The sequence below is a fragment of the Hydractinia symbiolongicarpus genome, chromosome 9, assembly GCF_029227915.1.
Source record: "Hydractinia symbiolongicarpus strain clone_291-10 chromosome 9, HSymV2.1, whole genome shotgun sequence".
NCBI classification, from domain to species: domain Eukaryota; kingdom Metazoa; phylum Cnidaria; class Hydrozoa; order Anthoathecata; family Hydractiniidae; genus Hydractinia; species Hydractinia symbiolongicarpus.
In genome coordinates this window covers 23,742,124-23,764,834 of record NC_079883.1, presented here as the reverse complement: position 1 = coordinate 23,764,834, position 22,711 = coordinate 23,742,124, and the positions used below count along the sequence as shown (strand labels likewise).

General features: G+C 32.0%; 2 protein-coding genes across 3 annotated transcripts; both read right to left on the bottom strand.

The window, feature by feature from the left end:
• Window positions 1-9,717: 9,717 nt before the first annotated feature.
• LOC130656477 (TNF receptor-associated factor 4-like) lies at window positions 9,718-21,413 on the bottom strand. Of its 2 annotated transcripts, XM_057459340.1 has the most exons (7): window positions 21,210-21,413; window positions 14,400-14,451; window positions 12,657-12,858; window positions 12,506-12,557; window positions 11,923-12,027; window positions 11,282-11,395; window positions 9,718-10,525 (listed from the first exon to the last, which is right to left on the bottom strand). In XM_057459340.1, exons 3-7 carry the CDS (start codon window positions 12,830-12,832, stop codon window positions 9,860-9,862), a joined length of 1,113 nt encoding a protein of 370 aa, XP_057315323.1. In that variant the 5' UTR covers window positions 12,833-12,858; window positions 14,400-14,451; window positions 21,210-21,413; the 3' UTR covers window positions 9,718-9,859. The 2 variants fall into 2 exon arrangements, with proteins under 2 accessions (XP_057315323.1, XP_057315324.1); XM_057459341.1 differs by lacking the exons at window positions 14,400-14,451; window positions 21,210-21,413 and having other exon boundaries at window positions 12,506-12,531; window positions 12,657-12,764.
• On the bottom strand, window positions 16,903-21,210 carry LOC130656478 (TNF receptor-associated factor 5-like). The gene is made up of 3 exons (XM_057459342.1): window positions 20,335-21,210; window positions 19,516-19,629; window positions 16,903-18,868 (listed from the first exon to the last, which is right to left on the bottom strand). The coding sequence occupies exons 2-3, from the start codon at window positions 19,549-19,551 to the stop codon at window positions 18,137-18,139; spliced, it is 768 nt and encodes a 255-aa protein (XP_057315325.1). The 5' UTR covers window positions 19,552-19,629; window positions 20,335-21,210; the 3' UTR covers window positions 16,903-18,136.
• Window positions 21,414-22,711: the final 1,298 nt, after the last annotated feature.

The window sequence follows — 22,711 nt, the reverse complement described above, 5'->3', positions numbered from 1 at the left end:
GAAAGGGCTGTTACAAACCTAAATTTTATGTCAATTTTTAATTTGCCCTATTATTTATGTCTGGGACTAGTCGTTGGCCCTTGGATAAATTCACGGGTTCGCCCGTCCTTTATATATAGCATTTCGTGTTTCTGTGAAGAGAAGGTGCAGAAGGAGACTTGTAAACCTTTTGTAACTAGCTTTGATTTTTAAGTTTCGCCGCTACTTAATCTTAGAAAATTCCTAACATTCCTAAAATTTCGGAAATTAGGCTTTAATGATTCTTGCTATAATACTTCTTACGAAAAAGTGTTTGTGTCGGTTAAAAATTTGGTGAAAAGTGACCAAATTTTGGTTCGTTGACTAATATTTTCTAATAGTTTTTACTGAGAAAGTATTAATTACCATAATTCTTTTCTGCTCTAAGTTTCTCACATTCTGGTTTTGACAATATTTACTTTTATTTCACTAGACAGCTACAATTCTTGTTGATAAAAAAAGCGTGATAGATACTAAATTATACAACATATATACACGCAGCAAACTAAGGTGCTGAAGTTTGGGCAAAATTATTAACCGATCTTGCAAAAAACTTAGTTCATAACAAAGAACTGCTAAATGACAACGAGTTTGATGTTAAAAAAAAGCTACATGGATACTACAATTAATGGTGTGGAAAAACTGAATCTTCCCTACAACTAGAGCATCTACTAAATTATCGATGCACTTGGAAGTTAAATATTTACAAAGAAAACAAATAAAAGGGGAAGATGGTTTAGATCATCTAAACCTACCAAAAATGGCAGAGTTCAACTAAAATTAAGTTCACATGGGAAATTGTAATGCCTGAAAGCGATCATCTTTCAATGGTACTGCACTTTTATGTCACACCCATTAAAGGTAAAGCTGGCGTTTTTCAATCGCTTTTTCTTTTCGGTCTGCCCAGGTTGCTTCGGCCAGCGAAAGCCCTCGTGGTCCCTGCCGCCAAGGCGACGCCACACTACGTATGATGCTCTGGACCTGGGCCACGGATGACGTCGGCGATAACGCAAGTAAGCATTGTATGATAATGAAGTAAGCAATAAAATAATGTTTTGCGAAGAATGTGTGAACAACATACAAAGAGTTTGAAATCATAAACATTAAAAATATAAATTAGCCTTACATTACTATTATGATTAACAGTAGCAGAAGACGATGGCTGTGTTCTTGCTGTTGTTGACGTTGCTGTGGTTGTTGCTACTGCTGCTAAAGCAGTGATAGAGGTTGTTTTCCTAGGCTAAAAAGTAAAAGGTACCAGAGTATAATAATTTGCTATTTCATATGAGAAGTATAGAACTGGTTAATTTCCACCATATTAGACCCTATTCGCAAAATTAAGGTCCGACAAATTTAAATTTTTAGAGCAAAGTTAGTTAATTTTTAGAGCAAAGCTAGTTAAGCGCAAAAAAAAACAAAAAGAATTGCTCAAAAACTATGAATTACATAAACATTCTTGAAGATGATGATGTTTTGCTCATGGTTTTTATTATTTTTTGCAGTAATACTTTACGTTTTTTATAATACACATTTTCGCGTTTACATTTGAATAAAAACGTTCCAATCGTGAACATTAATTCCACATTTGTATAAAAAAACCTTAATCGCAACAATTTTTATTTCAGTATATTTAATAACAAAAGTGAATTGCGCAAAAATGTGTCCCCGTAAAATCTTTTTCCCTATGCAGTGCTTAAGTAACACAGATATCATATATTTCATGAAGAAAATCCCTGAATTTTCAAAACTTAGCTTTTGTGTACCAAACTTCAGATTTTTGTAGTATTTCGTTTTCTTTGCAAATTCAAATCAAAATACTTTTCCTCCATCTGACCCCTTTATTTTAAGGGAGTAAATTTCGCGGAATTTTTGGCTTTTACTTAAATTGTGGAATAATTTCTTCGTGTTCATTTTCGGAATTAAATCCCCAAATTCTCTTAAAATACCTGTTCCATCACTTTGGTCCTGTAACTAAACTTTTGCATATGTAAGGTCACGTGGGCAAATGTTTGAACGCATTTGTCCGAAACAAAAAGGTTGCAAATAAAATGTTGAAGTAAAAGACTTTACTACGCAAACTTCTGAAAATAGCCTTTAGCACTAAAAAAATGTTACAGAAATTTGCAAATAAACAAAACTCAGTATATTCTGTTGTAGTCTCTCTGCAACATTTTTCAGCATAATTTTTTTTCCATGTAAAAACTGTGTCTGCTGCAACACCTCCAATTTTTCTTCATGCCATTTATTTTGTTCGGCTATATTGCACATACGATTTTTTTGTTGTATATCGTTGTAAGGTAATTGACTAAAATAAGAATGACTATCATTTGTAACGTGAATAAATGTTCAAACTAAATGAAATATTGAAAAACTTACAAAGATTATACAAATATAAGATACATTACTAAAGAAAACAAACGTACCGGATGGCCACATGCCTAATTTGATAGTGTGCATAAACCAAACTAAGTGGTATTTGAAGTGAAACTTTTATTTGAAGCCTTGAAAATTAGTCGAGACAAACTTTGAATTATCTCATCATATGTCTTACGTGAGTTGAACAACAACAGAATGCTAAAAAAAGACGGCGTGAATAAATACACTTTTGAAAGTTTAGATAATTACACTAGAGAGTTATTAAGTAATGCGTGTAGAATATTTCTTTTGTTTTTATTTATATACAATAAATCAATCAATAATAAATAAATGAATAGAAATAAATAAGTGGCTTTTATGCTACAATCGTATATGGCTACGGCTGTCAAATTCCCGGGGTTTTTTCTCAATATTTTCCAGGACGATGACAAGCTTAGCAAAGTTGAACACACCTGAACAGAACATTGAACAACATGCTGTTGTAACATGTTGCGTTGACTTTTCGTGTTGCAACCTTCATTCTGACATGTTACTATGGTGTAGTCACAATCTGCACCTAAATGGGACTAAAAACAAGAAAACATTCATTAATACAAATATTTAAAACTCGAAAACAGCTTAAGTGCAAGTAATTAGAATTAATTTCGTAGGTCAACAAAGCGTTTACATCCTCGTTAATTTTTTTACGAACCCGTTCAATGTTTTCCGCATCAAAATGATCTGAAATTTAACAATCTTTATCGCTTTATTATTTGTGTTTATAAACTGTTCTATACATAATTTACACGCTGTATAAAACCTTGGATGTGTTTACATTTTCTTTTGTATATACTATTGTTTTGAGTGAAAATCACTATATAGTTTGGGAGAGCTTTTTGAGTCTTAATGTCAATTTCGTTCTCAGAGCTTATTTATCGCTTTCTGTATACGTAAAAAGCGCAAATAGCACTGAGAACAAGATTGTTTGACTTTTTGAAATATTCTACAGTACACTATCAATACCTGTAAATCTCTCAAATCATTCACCCAGATGCAACCTTTTGCTACATTGGAGCATTGCACTTTTAGATTGAGGATAGTTCTCTCTAGTCCTTTGTCCGGAAACACCTAAACATAAATTAACATACAAACTACAATAAAAAATGCAAACTGGACAACACACTGATTTTATTGAATTCTGTAGAAACTAAATTTTCCGTTTTAAGAAATCTTTCGTGGAAGGCAGACTTAGTCAACACATTTTACTTGTTGAAAGATTATTTTCATTCATTGACAATATTTTTTGTTGGAACTAAAACTGAGGCTTTCTGGTTAATTTTTCCTCGACTGCATCCGTTTCTAGCGGTCTACTCTTCAGCTGGATGCACAAGGTTAATCGTGAAAACCTTCTTACTTTTAAAGACGGTAACAACTAGGTCGAAGTTTCTTTAAAAAAACACAAATTACCAATATTGCCCTACTATTGCTGTAAGAACCGATAGCACTGAAATAAAAATGGTTAGTGCTTTGTGTTCATCATTGTTTATGCGTAAAATTAAATTTAGGTGAAAACCCCTAGTTTTGTGAGAAGGATGCAACATGCAGGAGAAATATAAATTAAAAGATAATCATATCTATACAACGATGCATCGCATTGCATTAGGTTTTCGTTTTGATTTATTTTGGTAAGCCGGCTGGAATAACTTGTATTCATCATTTTATTAAAGGTCATCAACGCTGAGTAAATTCAAAAAATAACTAACATAAATACCTGCTTGAAGTTAATCACCTGTCGATCTAAGGGACAGCGAAAGATTTGTTGCTGTGATAGAACAAAACGCACATAAAATAATTAAATAAAAAATCTGAGGAGTGAAAGAAAGAAAGATGAAATAAAAAATAACCAAAAAAAATCACACTAACTGAGTTGAGGAATAATTCTTCATTTGTTTAAAGCACGTCTTGCAAAATCTGTGCCCGCATTGTATGACCTGTACAGGTTTCTTGAAAGGATAGTGACACACAACACATTTTAAATCAGTGAGTACTTCTTCAACAAAGTTTGCATCATAGCCACCCAACGCCATAGCCATACTTTACTTATCTCTATATATACACTAACTTCCTTATATACTGAAGTTTAGATCAAAGCTTAATCAACTGCTTAGCTATTGACTATGCTGAAATTTTGAAAGTTGGGTAACCAAACCTGGATAATCCGACAAGAAAGTCACAAAAAATAACAGTATACGTTTTTCCTTATAAATAATAGCATTTAAAGCCAAAAAACGGCAAATGTAAAAATTTGAATATTGCGATTAACAACTTCTAAGCAACTGCAACGAAAAATAAAGTTCGTTACAGAGGTGGATCAGCATAGTCAGAGACTACCAGTTACCAGCGAGATCCTTCGTCGAGTTTTAAGCAACATAAGATCAAATGCATTAACTCTAAAGACACATTAAGAAGCACTTTGTCTAAACCAAAAGACAAAATAAACATGGAAGAACAAAACAGTGTTGTTTACGAAATCCCGTGTAAAGATTATGATGCAGTGTATATAGGCGAAACAAAAAGAAAGTTTAAGCAACGAGTACAAGAACATATGCGCGCAGTGAGAAACGGAGATGTGAAGAAAAACGAAATTGCGGACCACAGCTGGAGCAGAAGTCATCAGTTTAATTGGGATGAGAAGAAAATCATTGACAGAGAATCCAGAACAACGGCCAGGAAGATTAAAGAAACCATCAATAGTGTAGCACGTAACAAACACATAAACAGCATCTCGTATCAACTTCCTGAGATTTGGTTACCAGCCCTACAGAAAAAGTAGTTACTTCCATCTAGGTCCGAAAATGTTAATTACCGTAATTAATTTTAATTATCAGCTCGTTTCTGATTGGGTAATTTTTATGAATCTCGATCCTCTGCAATTGTATAAATACATGCTCAACATCATTTTACTTTTCCCGATGATGGGAGAAGGATCTCCCGAAACGTAGCCTACTAAACTATCATGTTCAAGAAATAATAAACTTTCCACAGTAATATGAATACTGAACAGACAAACCGAAATAATATCTTCAATAATAGTCAGAGAGATTTGTTTAAACGGAAAGCGGTCCAAATCAGAGACCTATGTAACGTCTACACTGGAAACTGATTATATAATTCATTTCAGGCGAAACATTAATAGAAAATCTCTATTTTTGTACCACCGCTGTTCGCTTTAAACAAATTCTAATATAGCTATCTTCACTCGATAATTCGTAACTAGAGTGAAAAAGTCTGCACAAAACTGGAACAAAATATTACTGTAGTTAGCTACCATAATGGTAGCAATAAATGTAAACAAGTTAATCATAAAATTGTAAATGCATTACTCGAAAGTTTATTTACATTTTAAAATCACAACACACGGCATCCTACAAAAACTAGCTACCTTGCTGTTAAAACAGACGATACCCGAGAAAAGCTACCGATGTCAAAAAGTACGTAACAAATATAAACAGCTATTATATAGACTTATATATTATATAGACTTTATATAGACTTTATTCGGGTTTACTTTACTGTAAAAACAACAACAACATACGAAAAACATCTGTGTACAAAAATCACGTCCTTTATGGAACATACATTTGAACGAAAAGGTAAATCGAACACACCAACAATATCATGTTATCATTCACCATTCACCATACCCTTTATAACTAAAAAAACACAGATCAAGCCGGCTTAAATTTTTTTTTAAAATTTTTGAGCCTCAAATTTTATTTTTATTTAATAAAAAAAACAAAAAAACAGTAAACTGTTATTCGTTACAAATCATTGAGTTGCACGGTTTTGTCTCACTTTTATTTATTTATTTGCTAGTCAATAAGGCCTGTGAAAGAATCCACTTAGGGAGGATTACATTGGAACAGAGAACCATAAGTCGAATTTTGATAACGACTGAAATTTTTTTAGAAATTTATTTACACGTTGCGTCTATTGTGTAGAGCTCGAAACGCTGATGAAGAAAATCTATAGGATGATGTGCTTTTGACGAACAGTTAAGGAGATACAAAGGTTTGTGAATTTTGCTGACGTCGGCATACTGAAAGGACAAAAAAAATTTCTTTAGAAAATCATATACCAGTTCACTTGATCGCATTGATTTCGAAACGCTGAACAAGTATACGATCATGTATTTTTGACAAACGGTAACGGGAATATTGTGGTTTAAATGTTTTTTGATGACGCATTAAACCCGTTCTTTCAGAACGGGTGGGTTGACCTAGCTTTAGGAAATTGGTCATAATTTAGTCCCAGTTAGTACCTAGTTACCCACACAGGAGATGACGTCAGTTATTTTCACCCGTTTTTAAGTTTTTTTGCCTTAAATTTAAAAGTTAAATGCAATGGCTTTACTAATCCTAATCTTTCTTTTGTCGTCAACATTGTTTTAACGTCAAGGTGATGTTTTATAGACTTTATTAAAGAAAACTAGTCGATAAGGCCCGTGGAAAAATCCACTTAGGCAGAAGGACAATGGAAAAATAGGTTGTTTTAGATTTTTTGCTGACGTCAGCAGTGCAATTACAAAAATGTTTGGCGAAATTTAGTTTATGTGTTGCCTGTACTGTGCAGAGGTTTAAACGCTGACCAAGAAAATGTATATGATCATGTCTTTTTGATAAGCGGTTAATGAGATATAAGGGTTTTAAAATTTTGCTGACGTCAGCAATGGCCAGTCAAACCCCCAAAAAATTTAAAAATTTGATATCTCCTTAGGCGTTCGTCGAGAACATATGATTCTATACGTTATTTTGACCAGTGTTTCAACCTCTACACATTACCGACAAAGAATAAACAAATTTCGCAATCTTTTTTTATCTGCACTGTACTGCTGACGTCAGCAAACATCTAAAACAACTTTCTTTTTATTGACCTTTTGCCTAAGTGGATTTATCCACGGGGTTTATACACTAGTACAAAATAAATATATTTTTTTAGAAATTTGTATACCTGTTGCCTTCATCGTATAGATCTTGAAATGCTGATCAAGAAAATGTATATGATCATGTATCTTTGACAAACGGTTGCAGAGATATCAAGGTTTAAAGGTTTTTTGATGACGTCATCAAACCGTCCATTCCGAAACGTATTCGGGGACCCAGGTTTGGAAAACTTACCCAAATTGGTCCCAGGTTGTCCCTAGTTACCCACGCAATGAAAAAACATTGACGTCACCACCTCGTTTCCAAGTTATTTGGCCTCAAAGTTTTAAGTGCATTGTAATGGCTTCATTAATCTTAATTAACTTTCCTTTGACGTCAATACTATTTTATCGGTAAAGTTTGGTAAATTACAGAACAATTTTATAGGCGATTTTTTATAGAATTTGTTAAAGAAAATTTTGAAGAATGTAATCCACTTTGCAAAAGTGACAGACAGACACACGGAACTGGCGTATTATTATATAGATAATGAAAAGTATAATAGAGTAGCAAAAGTCACAGACGACATACAGAAGCTTCGTATTATTATATAGATTTATTTCTTTGCGAATATATACACGATAAGAACTTCAGTCATTATATACGGTACCAACATATATACAATACAACTGTTATTAATTTTTTTTTGTGTTTAAATAAACTGTATATCATAAGCCAATTACTAGAATCATAAGTAACAAAAAAAGAAAAAAAAGCTTTAAAAATAAACTCTGAAATAAATATTTTGAAACTTCACTGGCAAAAGCTGTTTTTCCTGGGATTTTCTTATTTCCAATGGCAGTGAATGGTACAAACTATCACCAGTAAAAAAGAATCCGCGTTCTGCAGTATCTAGTTTTACTGAGGGTAATTTGACAATATTGTTTCTAGTGTTCTTTATATGATCAGAGAGTCTTAAAGTTCACCATTCAGATATTTTTTCACCATTACAATAAATTCACGTTTAAGTTGTTGGTAGATTTTTGGAACTTAGTACCCAGGGATTACCGCTTCGCTCATGAATCTTTTTAGCAATGATAACTGAGTGTTTGTGTAACTTGAAGGATTCGGACAACAGTAGATGAGCAGTGACACAATCATTGCTTTATAAACATTAAGGCAGGCCGAAGATATGAGATAAAGTTTCATTTGATGTAAAAGACGTAAACGTGAACTGGCACAATGGTAGTTCCGATCGAGGCAACAGGCAACACAGATATTGGGCGATAGTTTCCAAGAGCGGAAGCATAACCAGATTTGTATATGGGTGTTATTTTGGCACTTTTACAGATCATCGGCATAGTCGACGTTCTAATCGAAAGGTTTATAATGTGGGGCCCAGACGGAAGGTTATCTAATCCAGCGATTTTTGTTTTATGATTTGAAAACATTTTATTATTTGGTGGTACTTCATTTATATTTTTCCGAATTACCTCTTCCTAAGCAAGGTAGTAGTTCGTAGATGTTTCTTAATTTTTAGAATGTTCAAGCCGTACTTATTATATCCACGTGTTCTTACAAAAAGACATTATTGCTCAAAGTATCAGCGTTGTTTTACTCCTTTTTTTTGTCTATGATTGTGTAATTACAAATATTTTAACGATACTGTTTTGACTAATGTCTTAACCAATCAACTTAGCGCCTTTTAACCCGCAGTTTAAAAGCAATACGAATTTTTAAAACAATCTATTCCTTTTTAAACGATTGCATGGGTTTTTTAAAAAAACAACAACACAGAAATGCTGACATCGGCAAAGAAATGTAACACTTGGACCTTTTTACGAAATTTATCTCACGGGAACTATTTTTATTTGTCCATTTCGCGAAATGTGCTTGAAAAGTAAAATTCCTGCAAATTCTTTTCAATAAATACAATTCGCGAAACATTTATTATTTATACTGCTATATAGTAAGTACAAAAGTAATTTTTATTGATAAAGTCGTTTTTGCTAGAGCTGATGTTAAAAAAACTCAATTTTTACGTTTCCAATTAGATCGCAAAAATAGTTTTTTGCAAATCAAGCAAGCGGTTAATCTTTCTCATTCGCGAAAACTAGTTTCCTTAAGGCAGACTCTTAAGCAACATGTTAAATTACCATGTAACATTTTGTCTCTTATCCTCTCCTCGAATTCTTTCTAATATGGCACAAGAATGGCACATCTGAAAAGGCTAAAATCATCTTGAATCTTAGTCATTAATAGAATAGCTCTTAGAAAAAGCAAAATGAATATTTGTACAAAGCATTTCCCATATGCGGTGTTTATCACGATCAGTTTTCTTAATCTGCGTTGATTAACACATTACTTTAATTTCATGTTGCATTCATTCAATGCAAAATAATTGGGAGGATTAGATCATAAGTAAGATATTATTATTTTATTTCCTGCGTTTTGTTATTCTTCAGAAAACTAAAAAACACTTTATAGTGATAAAATTAGGAAAGAATGAAGAGAGAAAATCACATAACAGCTGTGAGAGAGACTAAAGAAGAGACGTCTGTGTGTCAAAGATCGAAAAAACAATAAATCACCATCTTGTTATTTTGAATATGTTTTGCCAACTGCGGCATTTGTAAAAATCCTCTCGATCCGATTCCATTTGTTAGCATAACTTCAGGTCTCTTCCAACCCGAAACAGTCATACTTTTTATAACACCATTTCTGTCAGTAGATTGCAATCGTACTTTCATTGGAAATGGCCATACTAATTCATCATCATTCTCGCCTTTGCAAATGAAAAAATACAAACCCATTCTACCTCTTTCAGGTCCATACCATTTAGCCATTAGTTGACATTTGTAGCCATTATATGATGAATAGAAGTATGGACTGTTCAATTCTTCGCTCCATTTAACGCTGTTGTAATTATTTATTGTCCATTGAAAAAAACCCATAGAATTTACACTGGATAATCGTTTAATAATCGCATCTTTCTTTAATGCTTCCGCTTCACAATTCCCTAACCTGACTGTTGTTGTCTTTAATTCCTTCTTAAAACTAACTAGTGCATGTTCTGTCACCAACAACTTGTCTTTTGTCACCTTTAGGTCTTTCTCGCAATTGATTAGTCTCTCATCCTTTTCTTTCATTTTCATTTCACACTCTAGTAATCTGGAACTAAGACTATCAATTAATTCTTTTATTTCTTTACCATTGCAATCCCCATCTTTCTACGACAAAAACAACATTTGGAATTAAGCATCAATACCCTGTGACATACCAGCCTATAAGATCTGTTGTTTTATGCACATTGACCGTACATGGTGTTACATATTGGGAAACACATCTTAAGTGCTTGATATTCCATTTCACTTACTCTAACCCATTCCAATCATGATGAATAAATTTTAGTAAAGGTTTAAAATTCTTAAGTTTTAAAAAAAAGGAGGCTACAAATACTAAACAACCTCATTGCTAAAAGCCATGTTAACCCGAGCAAGATCGACAGATAAATCATAATTTAACAGCTACCCAATCTAAAAGGCGACCAGCAGATCACCACAAGGGTGGGTAGTGTTTTTTCCTAATGGCTTCATTTAGACTAGACACAGGGTTTTATAATCTAACTAGTCGTTGCCCGTGGAAAAATCCACGGGTTCGCCCGTCGTTTATATTTACCCTTCGCAACAAAGAGGATAAAATATATCGCATTTGATATTCGTGTTTCCGCACCATCATTTTCTAACTCAGCGGGGGGTCCGCGCAGAGACAGACAGACGGAATACGGGTATTATAATAGAGAAGTAATTAAACCCATGAAAGAGAAGATTCTTTATGTTCACATAAAATGTACAATCGAAATGTAACAAAATTAATTTATTAAAAGAAATATTTATACTTTTGGCATTGGTATCACAGATTTAAAGACATCTCTAAGTTTTTCAGAAAGTTGAGAATCCCTGATACTGTTGATTTATTTTACATACCTGAACAGAACATTGGATAACATGCTGTTGTAAGGCGTTGCGTTGGATTTGCTTGTCGCAACCTTCATTCTGACATGTTACTATGGTGTAGTCACAATCTCCATCTAAATGGGGCTGAAAGAAAAAAAGAAATCAGTCAATGAACACAGGAATATAAAATGTTTATCTTTAAATTAACAGACTTTTAATTTGATTAATTGGTCGAGTCTAGGTATTTCTTGCGTATATAATTTTAAAAGTTGAATATAATAAAAAAAACAGAGTGAGATAATTTACAATGAACTTTACACTTTAGCTGCAACTAATTTTCCGAACCTGACAAAAAATATTTTCACGAATCAAGCAGAGAGAACTTAACCTAGCGAATTTAATGCTAATTCCTTAAGTACGCGAAATTTTTCTACCCGCAAAAATATTTCAGTTTAAAGTATATTTTGCTATATCGTTATTAATAAATTTGTTGATCTTACTTGTTGCACCTTTTCTGTCATAGTTTGTCATCAGTCATGGTTTACATACAACCTTAGACGTGTTTGTATTTTTTCTTACGTAGTTATACCACGTTCTTCTGTAAAGGCAAAAGGACTTTACAGCTTGGGGGTACATGTTGTGTCTACACGTTGGAATAAGTACACTAGTACCTTCAGATCCCTCAAATCATTCACCCAAATGCAACCTTTTGCTACATTAGAGCATCGCACTTTTAAGTTGAGGACCATTCTCTCTAATCCTTTATCTGGAAACACCTACACATAAATAGATACATACTAACTTAAACCGGATAAACACACTAGATTGTAGTGAAACTGTCTTATTGGCAGAATACATTGTTTAGCACTTTTCAAGACAAAAAAAAAACGAAAAGAAAGAATTACGGATATGAAACACATGCCAACCATGGTACACTTAGTTCAAAGTCAACTGTTTAAAATCTTTTATAACAAACTATAAATTAAACTACCCTAGTTAAAGGCTAACTTTTTCCCCATAGTTTTTCAGGCTTCTTTAGAGATTTCAAATGTCCCTCTAGAAAACATTATTTCCGTACATGTTGAGATAAAAATTTAAAAATCGTCAAGGCTCTCTTAAGACAATGATTTTAAGTGTAAACTACATAAAAGATGCTTAACTCCTCAAGAACATATCTTTCGAAAAAAACATTCAAATTTTATTCAAACTTTGTTTTTAATATCATTCGCAGTTAGGAGATTTCAATAAACATACCTGATTGGAGTCAATCACCATTCGATCTAAGGGACAACAAAGGTCTATGTTTCTAGAAAAATGTATAAAACAAATGCGAGAATAAAGACGGCCTATTAAGTTAGAACAAACATTACAGAAAGGAAAATAAACAAAAATAACAACGACTAACTGAGTTGAGGAATAATCCTTCATTTGTTCAAAACACTGCTCACAAAACTTGTGTCCGCATTGTATAATCTGTACAGGCTTTCTCAAAGGATATTGACACACACAACATTTCAAATCAGTGGTTACTTCTTCAACAAAATTTGCGTCATAGCCACCCTCTACGATAACAACATCCATGTTGTACTTCTTTTTTTATATACCACCTTTGAAGAAAAATAAACATGTAACTAAAATTTAAAAACATTCACGGTAAACTAGTCATTAACCCATGGAAAAGAGTGCTGACAATTCGTCCATATACACATTATCAGTATTTGTGCATTCTGGTTGATGTGCATCGTTTAAAACGTACTATGGTGAAATATCGTTTAATAATATTTTTTTGCTTTAAATTTCTCACTTCCTTCTCTTTTCTTCAATATTTTCTCTTTCACAAGACAGCTATACAATTTTTGTTATTCATAAAATGAATATAAATTATTAACATCGCAATGTTTTGCTTACGTAACAAGTGTGGTTTTTCAGAGCAGCTTGAATTCATTTTTTATGAATATGTTTTATGTTGTATCGTAACTTGGTTTACACAATTCAGTATGATGCGCAACTTGGTCAAGACGAAAAAACGAAGTACACATGTGTTAGATACGTAGTTACTGTATATACTAGATATCAGAAAAACGTATATTATTTACTATTTGTGTAATTACTTCCAAATCCCACGATATAAAATTCTTGACATATTTTTATCTTTTTTTAAAAATCAAAATAAAACTACTACTTTTAAAAAGGTCGCTGCGTGCGAGAAGATAAAAATTGAATGTTAGAAAGGCAACAAATTTGCTGGGTAAGCAAACGAAAGGGCTACTCAGGCAAATTGAAAAAAAATCCCTATTAAAATGATGATTGCAATTGAAGCAAAGGCTTTAGATTATTTTTTAGCAAATAATAATGTGCGATGCACAAACTTTTCCGAATAAAATTATAAAAAAGAAATCGTTGACAGGGAAAAGATAAATAAATGTATTTTTATTTTTTAGGTTCCAAGATAATGAGATGATTAAAAAACTTAATTTGGAACACCTAAACATAAATTAACATAAAAACTACAATAAAAATTCAACTTGGACAACAGACCGACTTAATTTTTTAATTTTTTTTGCTTCAAGGAATCTTTCGCGGAAGACATACATTAATTAGCCGGGCAATTTGTTTATTAAAAAACTTTTCGTTTTTACTGACGATTTTTTTTTTCGATTTTAAAATTTGGACTTTCTGGCTTATTTTCCCCAGCAAGATGAGCTTCTAGCGGCCATCTCTTCGGCTGGATGCGTGAGGTTAACCGTGAGAACCTTCATACTTTTAAAGACGTTAACAACGAGGTCAAAGATTCTTAAGAAAAAACCCACAAATTACTATTACTGACCTACCAAACTTGCTAGAATATAGTTGTTTTTAGAGATGACTAATGCTGTACAACCGATAGCAATGAAATAAAAATGGTTAGTGCTTTTAGTTCATCATTGTTTATGCGTAAAATAAAATTTAGGTGAAAACCCCTAGTTTTGTGGGAAGGATTCAGGAGAAAAACAAAAGAAAAGATATTCATATCTACATATCAGTGCATGGTATTGGTCGTACCATTGCATTAGGTTATTATCTTGATTTATTTTGTCATGCTGGCTGAAATAACTTTCATTCAAGATCATTAGCGCTAAGTTAGAGAATTCAAATAATAACCACATACCTGCTTGGAGTTAATTACCAGTCGATCAAAGGGACAGCGAAGGGTTGTTTTTCTGTGATAAAACAAAACGCACATAAAACTAAATAAAAACTCTGAGGAGTGACAGAAAGAAAGATGAAATAGAAAAATAACCAATAAATATCAAACTGAGTTGAGGAATAATTCTTCATTTGTTTAAAGCACTCCTTGCAAAATCTGTGCCCGCATTGTATAACCTGTACAGGTTTCTTGAAAGGATGATGAAACACAAAATAATTCAAATCAGCAGGTACTTCTTCAACAAAGTTTGCATCAAAGCCACTCAACGCCATAGCCATACTTTACTCTATATATACACAAACTTTCTTTAAACTGAAGTTTAGATCAAAGCTTTAAGTACTGCTTAGCTACTGACTATGCTGAAATTTATAAAGTTAAACAACCAAACCTGGACAATCCGACAAGAAAGCCACAAAAACTAACAGTATATCTTTTTGCTGATAAATAATATCATTTAAAGCCGAAAATCTGCAAATGAAATTCTGAGCAATTTTACAGCAAACCCCCCCCCCTCCCCTCCCTCAGCAGTTTTAATGAAAAATGAAGTTGCTTATAAAAAGAAAAATGTGTAGTCGTTACAGGTGTGTCTTTTTATGGATTATAATGAACCTTTATTAATTGACATAGAGAAATCTGTCTAGACAGAAAGTAGCCTAAAGCGGAGACTTATGTAAGAACTACACTCGGAACTAATTATATAATTTATTTCAGGTGAAACATTTATAGGAAAAGCTTTATAAGCGAACATCTGTAAGAATTGGTAGTTCTTTTTGAACTAATTGTATCCGCTTTAACTAAATTCACCTACAGTTATCTTCACTCGATAATACGAAAAAATTCATAACCGGGCTAAAAATTTTTATTCCAGTCACAAGACTGGAACAAAATATTAGTGTAGCTAGCTACCATAATGCTAGTCACAAATATAAACCAGTAAAACATAAAAGGGTACATGCTTTACTCGAAAGTTTATTTACACGATATTGTTAGCTGTTTCTACATTCAACTTTTTTAAAACACACGGCCTCATCCAAAAATACGTAACAGATATAAACAGGTATTATATACCCGGGTTTACTTTATTGAAAAAACAACAACGAAACTGGATAGAGCACATCTGTTTACACATCCTTTGGATTTGAACGAATATGCAAATCGAACATCACACCAACAGTATCATGTCATCCTTCACCATACCTCCTTTATTACTTAAACAAGACAGATCAAGCAGGCTTAAAGTTTTTTTTACAGTTCGAGCCTTATATTTTATTTTTAAGTCTTAAAAACAAACTCCAGTTAACTGTTGTTCGTAACAAATCATTGAATTTCACGATTTTGTGTTTACTTTTTGTGTTTTATGATTTTGAAAACATTTTATTATTTGATAGCACTTCAATTATTTTTTTCCCGCGTACTGGGTAACGTTTCCTAGATGTTCTTTAATTTTTCAAATGTTCCAGCTGTGTTTCCTATATGCATGTGTTTTTTATTTATTTTATTTTTATTTTAGACGTGTAGTTATAAAAGCACAAGCATTGTTTTACCTCTTTTTTTTAACAGTACTGTTGTGATTCTAACTTTTACGTGTTTGTTTAAATTCTATTCTCTGAAGTTGATATGACCAAAATTTATACCAATAACTTTAGCGTATTTTAACCCACAGATTGGAAACCATCGATTTTTTAAAACAATTTATTCCTTTCTCCGTTAATTTTTTAAAACAAATTAACACAGAAATGCCACCATCGACAAAAAAATGTCAAATTTAGGACCGTTTTTCTATTTGTCCATTTCGCGAAATGTGCTCGCAAAACAATTTTTTTCAATAGTAAGTACAAAAGTAATTTATAAAAGTCGGCTTTATTAACATGTTAACAAAACTCGACTTTTGAAGTTTTTATCAGATATATATTATCTCTTACGCAACAAGTTAAATTACCATGTAACATTTTCTCTTATCCTCTTCTCGAATTCTTTCTAATATGGCACAAGAAGCTTTGGTATGAATTCCAAAAATTTGCAATAGCAAAAAAGCACAAGTACTTGTGAAAATGGAAGAAACTACGCGTAAAAAGTTGATATTATGCATTGCGTATTAGGACTTATGCGGGTTTACATTTCTTTGAAGGGGTATTTTCACAAAGAGAACTGTGAATGGCACATGCTCAGATACATTTCTTCGGCGTATTCGCCGTTTAATTCGCGTCGTGATAATCCCCCTTAAGTTGGTTTAAATAATTGGAAATAAAGTTTCCAATTCAATGATCGTGCGTTTTTTGTTTCTATTGTTATTATAAATGTTAAAGAAAAATGTTTGTTGACTTTACAAAAAAATTGCTGCTGTAGGATAGCGCTGTTATAAGTGAAAGGACAGATAAATTACTGCTGTAGGATAGGACAGATAATGACAAAACGTCAGATTTGAGAAGTAAGAAAAGAAATTATTTTTCTTACTTTAAAGTATAATTTCGTGTATACTAAACTACACAAAAACCTCCAATATATGATAACAAAAGATAATTTCAAAAAATAAATTAAAAGCCCTGCTAGGTAAATCAATGCAAATAATAATATAAGACAATTGGATGGAATTTTGAGGGAATGTAAAATATGGAAACAAGATTTAAAAAATCACTTTGATATTTACAAATTGTAAATCAGTACATTAAAAATATAACGCATGGTAAAAACTACAAGCATATATGATATCATATAAGTGTTGATAAGACTAATAGTTTGCTTTAAAAAAATATTAGTCAGGAAATGTATATTGTTGTGAAAAAGCCAGATACATCTATTGAGTTAAAGGTACTGTCCGGTAAAAAATTAAAACTTGATATAAGTTACATCTCGGCCCAAAAGTAAAGAAAAAAGCATTTAAATACAACCAAAATTAAACTGAATTTGTTTACTTGACCATGCCATTCTCAATCGCCATCTTTACTGAACTTCGAACGCGGAAAAGGACTGGGTAAAAACATTAATATGCGCAATTTATGCAATGACGTATTCTTTGGGTTACCCCCGTGTAGTGGCGCGTGCAGAAAAAAAAAAAAGAAAAAAAGTTAATGATTGTTTTCTCGACCAATGAAATTTACTAAAACTGACACACGTTAGAATTTAAAATGACAACATGAATAGATTTGCAACTGATCGCATCACGGGTGATTTGAATAGAAACAAAAGAGTTCAATCTCCTTCTTTATTTTTACCTCCATGATAGAAGTTATTTCCCCAGCAATTTTCATTCAGCGTGATTGAAGTCAATAAAGGTTTCGCTCAATATTATCGCAGTGCTCTTAAAATTACTTAAAAATATTTCTTGAACTTACGATATTTTGCAAAAGTTTATTCGTCCAGACAAAAAGGTTGCCTATTCAAAAGTTTGAAAAATTCGAAACAAGAATAAATGATGTACAAGTTGTATGAAGATTGATAATATATGTAGTTATAGACAAGTATAAACATGAAATATAGAAAATATAGAAAAGGAACAACGATCAAGCAAAATAATTGGCTGGATTTATTTAAGCAGAAGTGGTAAACCATAGGTAAGGTATCAAAACTAATTTTATTTCTCTGCCTTTCGTAATTCTCCAGAAAACTAAAAAACACTTTATAGTGATAAAATTAGGAAAGAATGAAGAGCGAAATCACATAACAGCTGTGAGAGAGACTAAAGAAGAAGCGTTTGTGTGTCAAAGATCGAAAAAACAATAAATCACCATTTTGTCATTTTGAGTATATTTTGTCAACTGCGGCATGTGTAAAAATTCTTCTGATCCGATTCCCCTTGTTCTCGTACCTTCAGGTCTTTCCCAACTGTCAGGTAAATTATCTGTCAAAAACGAAACAGTCACACTTCTTATACTACCATTGATGTCAGTAGATTGCAATCGCACTTCCATTGGGAATGGCCATACTAATTCATCATCGTTCTCGCCTTTGCATATGAAAAAATACAAACCCATTCTACCTCTTTTAGGTCCATACCATTCAGCACTTAGTTGACATTTGTAGCCATTATATGATGAATAGAAGTAGGGACTGTTCAATTCTTCACTCCATTTAACGCTGTTGTAATTATTTATTGTCCATTGAAAAAACCCCATAGAATTCACACATGATAAACGCTCAATAATCGCATCTTTTTTCAATGATTTTTCTTCACAATCTCTTAACCTGTCTTTCGTAGTCTTTAATTCCTTCTCACAAATGCTTAGTGCATGTTCTGTCACCAACAAGTTTTTCTCATTTTTTTCTAACTTGTGTTTTGTGACCTTCAGGTCTTTCTCGCAATTGATTAGTCTTATTTCAGTCATTTTTAACATCCCATCTCTTTCTGTGATTTTCATTTCACACTCCAGTAATCTGGAACTAAGTCCAGCAATTAATTCTTTGATTTTCTTGCCATTGCAATCACCATCTTTCTACGATAAAAAAACATTTTGTAATAAACATCAACACGCTGTGAGATACCAGCTTATAAGATCTGATGTTTTAAAACTTTATGATTAACAAAACATAAATATTTCCACCAATAATTAACTGCTTTAACTTATACTGCTTGCATTACATATTGGAAAACACTTCTTCAGTGCTTAATATTCAATTTCACTCACTTGAATCCATGACAATCATTAAATTCTTCAAATTTTTGAAAAAAATGGCAACCTAATTACTAAACAACCATGTTAACTTGAGCAAGATCAACAGATAATTCATAAGTTAGCCATCTTTAACTATACCTAATCCAATCCAAAAAACAACGATCAGCAGATCACCACAAAAAAGAGAGGGTAATGTTTTTTGCTTATATTTCGTAACGATTTTGATACTTTCTGATATTGAAATTCTTTTTACTAAGGTTAGACTCAGGAAAAGGTTGCGTAATCTGTAGTAATCAAACCCATAAAAAAAAGATTTCTATTCACATAAAATGTACAATCAAAGTGTAACAAAATTAATACAAATTTTCGAAATCTAATTATTTAAACGTTTGGCACTAATATCACAGATTTGAAGTCATTTTTCAGAACCTTGACCATCCCTGGTACTGTTGATATATTTTACCTACCTGACCACAATACTGAACAACATGTTGTTGCAACATGTTACGTTGAATTTGCTTGTTGCAACCTTCATTCTGACATGTTACTATGGTGTAGTCGCAATCTGCATCTAAATGTGGCTAAAAAAAAAAGCATAACGAATAAATGTTAAAAAATTTAAGTCTGCACAAACTGTTATAAACAAGTAATTCACATTTAATTATTTAATTGACAAAATCTTAGATGTTAGATATTGTTGGCATAGCATTGTGACCATTTTTTATTTTACAAGGTGTTATTTCTTTACTGTGAACATATATCCCTTTTATTCTTCTCCCGAAAAACGCACGAAAGTCTAATAAAAACCAAGTATCATTTTTTCTAACATGACAGTTAGTACTTGGATAAAATTAAAAAACTACCCCTACAGAGGACCAGAAGTTAAAAACCTATTAGCTTTGAAAAAATTAAATAAAATATAAAATGAATTCCATGTTGATCTGCTCGCTTACAGTGTTCATGACATCTCACTTATCAATTCTTTAGTAATTTATTATTTTTCCAGCTAAAAGTGTTTTGTCGTTTAAAAATAAATATATATATAGCTGTAGTTTTCTATTTTCTTATTCAAAAAACTACTGAAATTACCAATTTCATACGAAACCTTTAAATGAACTATTCATTCAACGTTTTCCAAATTAAGTCTGGGGAAAATAGTTTAATAAAATTTCGGATTTGCTTGTATTTATTCTAATTCACTTTCTGTTTTAGGTGTAAAGCATTTCATAATTTGTAACAGCATTAGACTCGGAATATTGAAATACTATACACTACATTTTCAATACCTGCAAATCTCTCAAATCATTCACCCAGATACAACCCTTTGTTACATTAGAGCATCGCACTTTCAAACTGAGGATTGTTCTCTCTAGTCCTTTGTCAGGAAACACCTAAAGTTAGGTATATAATACAACTATGATGATATTACACAACTGGTTTAGAACAGATGTACTGGTCGTAATACATCCTTTTCCAGTTCTCAGGACAAAAAAAAAAGGAAAGGGAAAAGAAGGCAGTGATGAGAAACGTCATAAAACCTTCATCAATTTCCTTAAAAAATATTAATTTATTTATTTATTTATTTATCGTAGCGAGTACGCAATTATTTGAAATTAAGTTTTTTTAATCATATATACAATATTTATTTATATATTAAAAATATTAATTGAATTTTAAGTTAAATCTGATTTTTCCTCTTTACTAGAGAGAATAAAAACAACAGTAACAACAACAAACCATCACTGCCACCGCCACCGCCAACAACAACAACAACAACAACAACAGACAAGAACATCCCCAAAAATACTTACTTTGTTCGAGTTTATAACCATTCGATCTAAGGGACGGCAAAGATCTGTATTTCCATAGTAAAACAAAATATGTATAAAACAATTGTTTTGTAAAGTATTGTTTCATACGTCCTCTGTGTATTGTGTAGTTGATGAAAATTATATTAAAAAAACTTGTGAGATAATTGTAACAATTTACGTTGATAATTTCTTGTATTAACAAGACGAATCATCAATCAAACTTCTCGTATTTATTTTTATTGTGAAGTTATATGCCCGAATTAATATATTTATAAAACAATTGTGAGAAATAGGAAAAATAGGAGTTAAAAAATAAAACAGAGAGAAACAAGAACGAAAAAACTACAAACCGAGTAAAGGAATAATCCTCCATTTGCTCAAAACACTGCTCGCAAAATCTGTGCCCGCATTGTATAACCTGTACAGGTTTCCTCAAAGGAAAATGGCACACAATACATTTTATATCAGTGGCTACTTCTTCAACAAAATTTGCATCATAACCACCCTCTGCCATAGCCATACTTTTCTTTATTTATTCTACTAACTAGAAATAAAGATAACAGAAAAACTTTAAAGAGAGATACTAGAAATGACAGATGTATTCTTGCATCTTATATGAAAGCACAATATTGTTTTAACAATAACTTTGATACACCTAGAAGCAAATGTTAGAAAAATTAAATTGCTCTCAGACACAGATAATGAGTGTCAAATTTAAAAAAAAAGAATCACAATTCTAAAACATAAATTCGAAATAAGAAGAATATTACTTAATTAACAGAAACAAAAAATCTATAGTATTAAAAAAAAGGGAATCCAACAACAATAACCGTGTTACGTGGTGACAATATTATTTTAATGTTGTCAAATAAAGCATTGTACCACATTACAAGAAAACAGTTAAAAAGAATAAGGATCCACTAACCTGCAATAGTATGCAAAAAATACCGCTCTCAATAAGCATTTAAAGAAAAATTAACTGACAACTTAGCGAGATGTAGCTCCTTTTTTTTGTCTCAATTCTTGTCCTTATTTAACACGATTCACAATGTGTTGCATTAAACTTTTGACAGCTTTACATTTCGACTTTACTTAGTATTTCCCACAGCTACAAAAACTATTAAATAATGTATGGACAGGCATGTTAAACTTAGTCAAATATTGGTATGCAAACAATCAGGATTGAAGTAATTGACGTTCTGATAATAATAACAAAGAACTCAACAAAATTTTAAATCTAGATAAAAGATATAATTGTAATAAAAAGTAAGAAATCCATAGGTTCGTATGTAAAAAGAAATGCCTAAAAGTAGATGGAATTTTACTTTCAAAAAACATTTCCCCTCCTTCATCGCTTTTACCCCTGATTTATCTTTAGCAAACTCAGGGCCGGGGACGAAACCACACCACGTATGCATTTGGGTGACTTCTGCGATAGCAGATATGTATTTTATGATATATGCTAACATTAATACATAAGACTAGTCGATGGCCCTTGAAAACTCCACGGGTTCGCCGGTTCTTTTTATACAAAATCGCCACATCTTCCTCAATGATTTTTATTTTTTCGGAACAGATCCGCAATTCATGCCTTTGCTTATATGTTAAAAAGTTTGCAAGAGCTTATATATTAGCTTCTGCATGTACTTTTATGTTTTTGCAATTGTAAACTTTTCATGTGTAGCAGACCAAACCAATCATACGTAAGAAATGGAAAAATAAGTGAAAAAATATTAAACTAAAAACTCATTTTCTTTTAGTAAAATATAACAAGAAAGCATAATGTTGTGTAAAATTAACTAAACAAAAAAATAACAAAAAATAAAAGGGAGATGAAGATTTCGACCTAACA

Excerpts from the sequence above, each read along its gene's own strand:
- LOC130656477 (XM_057459340.1), bottom strand. The coding sequence starts at position 12,832 with ATGGATGTTGTTATCGTAGAGGGTGGCTATGACGCAAATTTTGTTGAA. Across the intron at positions 12,028-12,505 it reads TGGTGATTGACTCCAATCAG|GTGTTTCCAGATAAAGGATT; the intron begins GTATGTTTATTG and ends ATTTATGTGTAG. Across the intron at positions 10,526-11,281 it reads TTATCCAATGTTCTGTTCAG|AAAGATGGGGATTGCAATGG; the intron begins GTATGTAAAATA and ends TTTTTGTCGTAG.
- LOC130656478 (XM_057459342.1), bottom strand. The coding sequence starts at position 19,551 with ATGTTGCAACAACATGTTGTTCAGTATTGTGGTCAG. Across the intron at positions 18,869-19,515 it reads TTGTTCAGTATTGTGGTCAG|AAAGATGGTGATTGCAATGG; the intron begins GTAGGTAAAATA and ends TTTTTATCGTAG.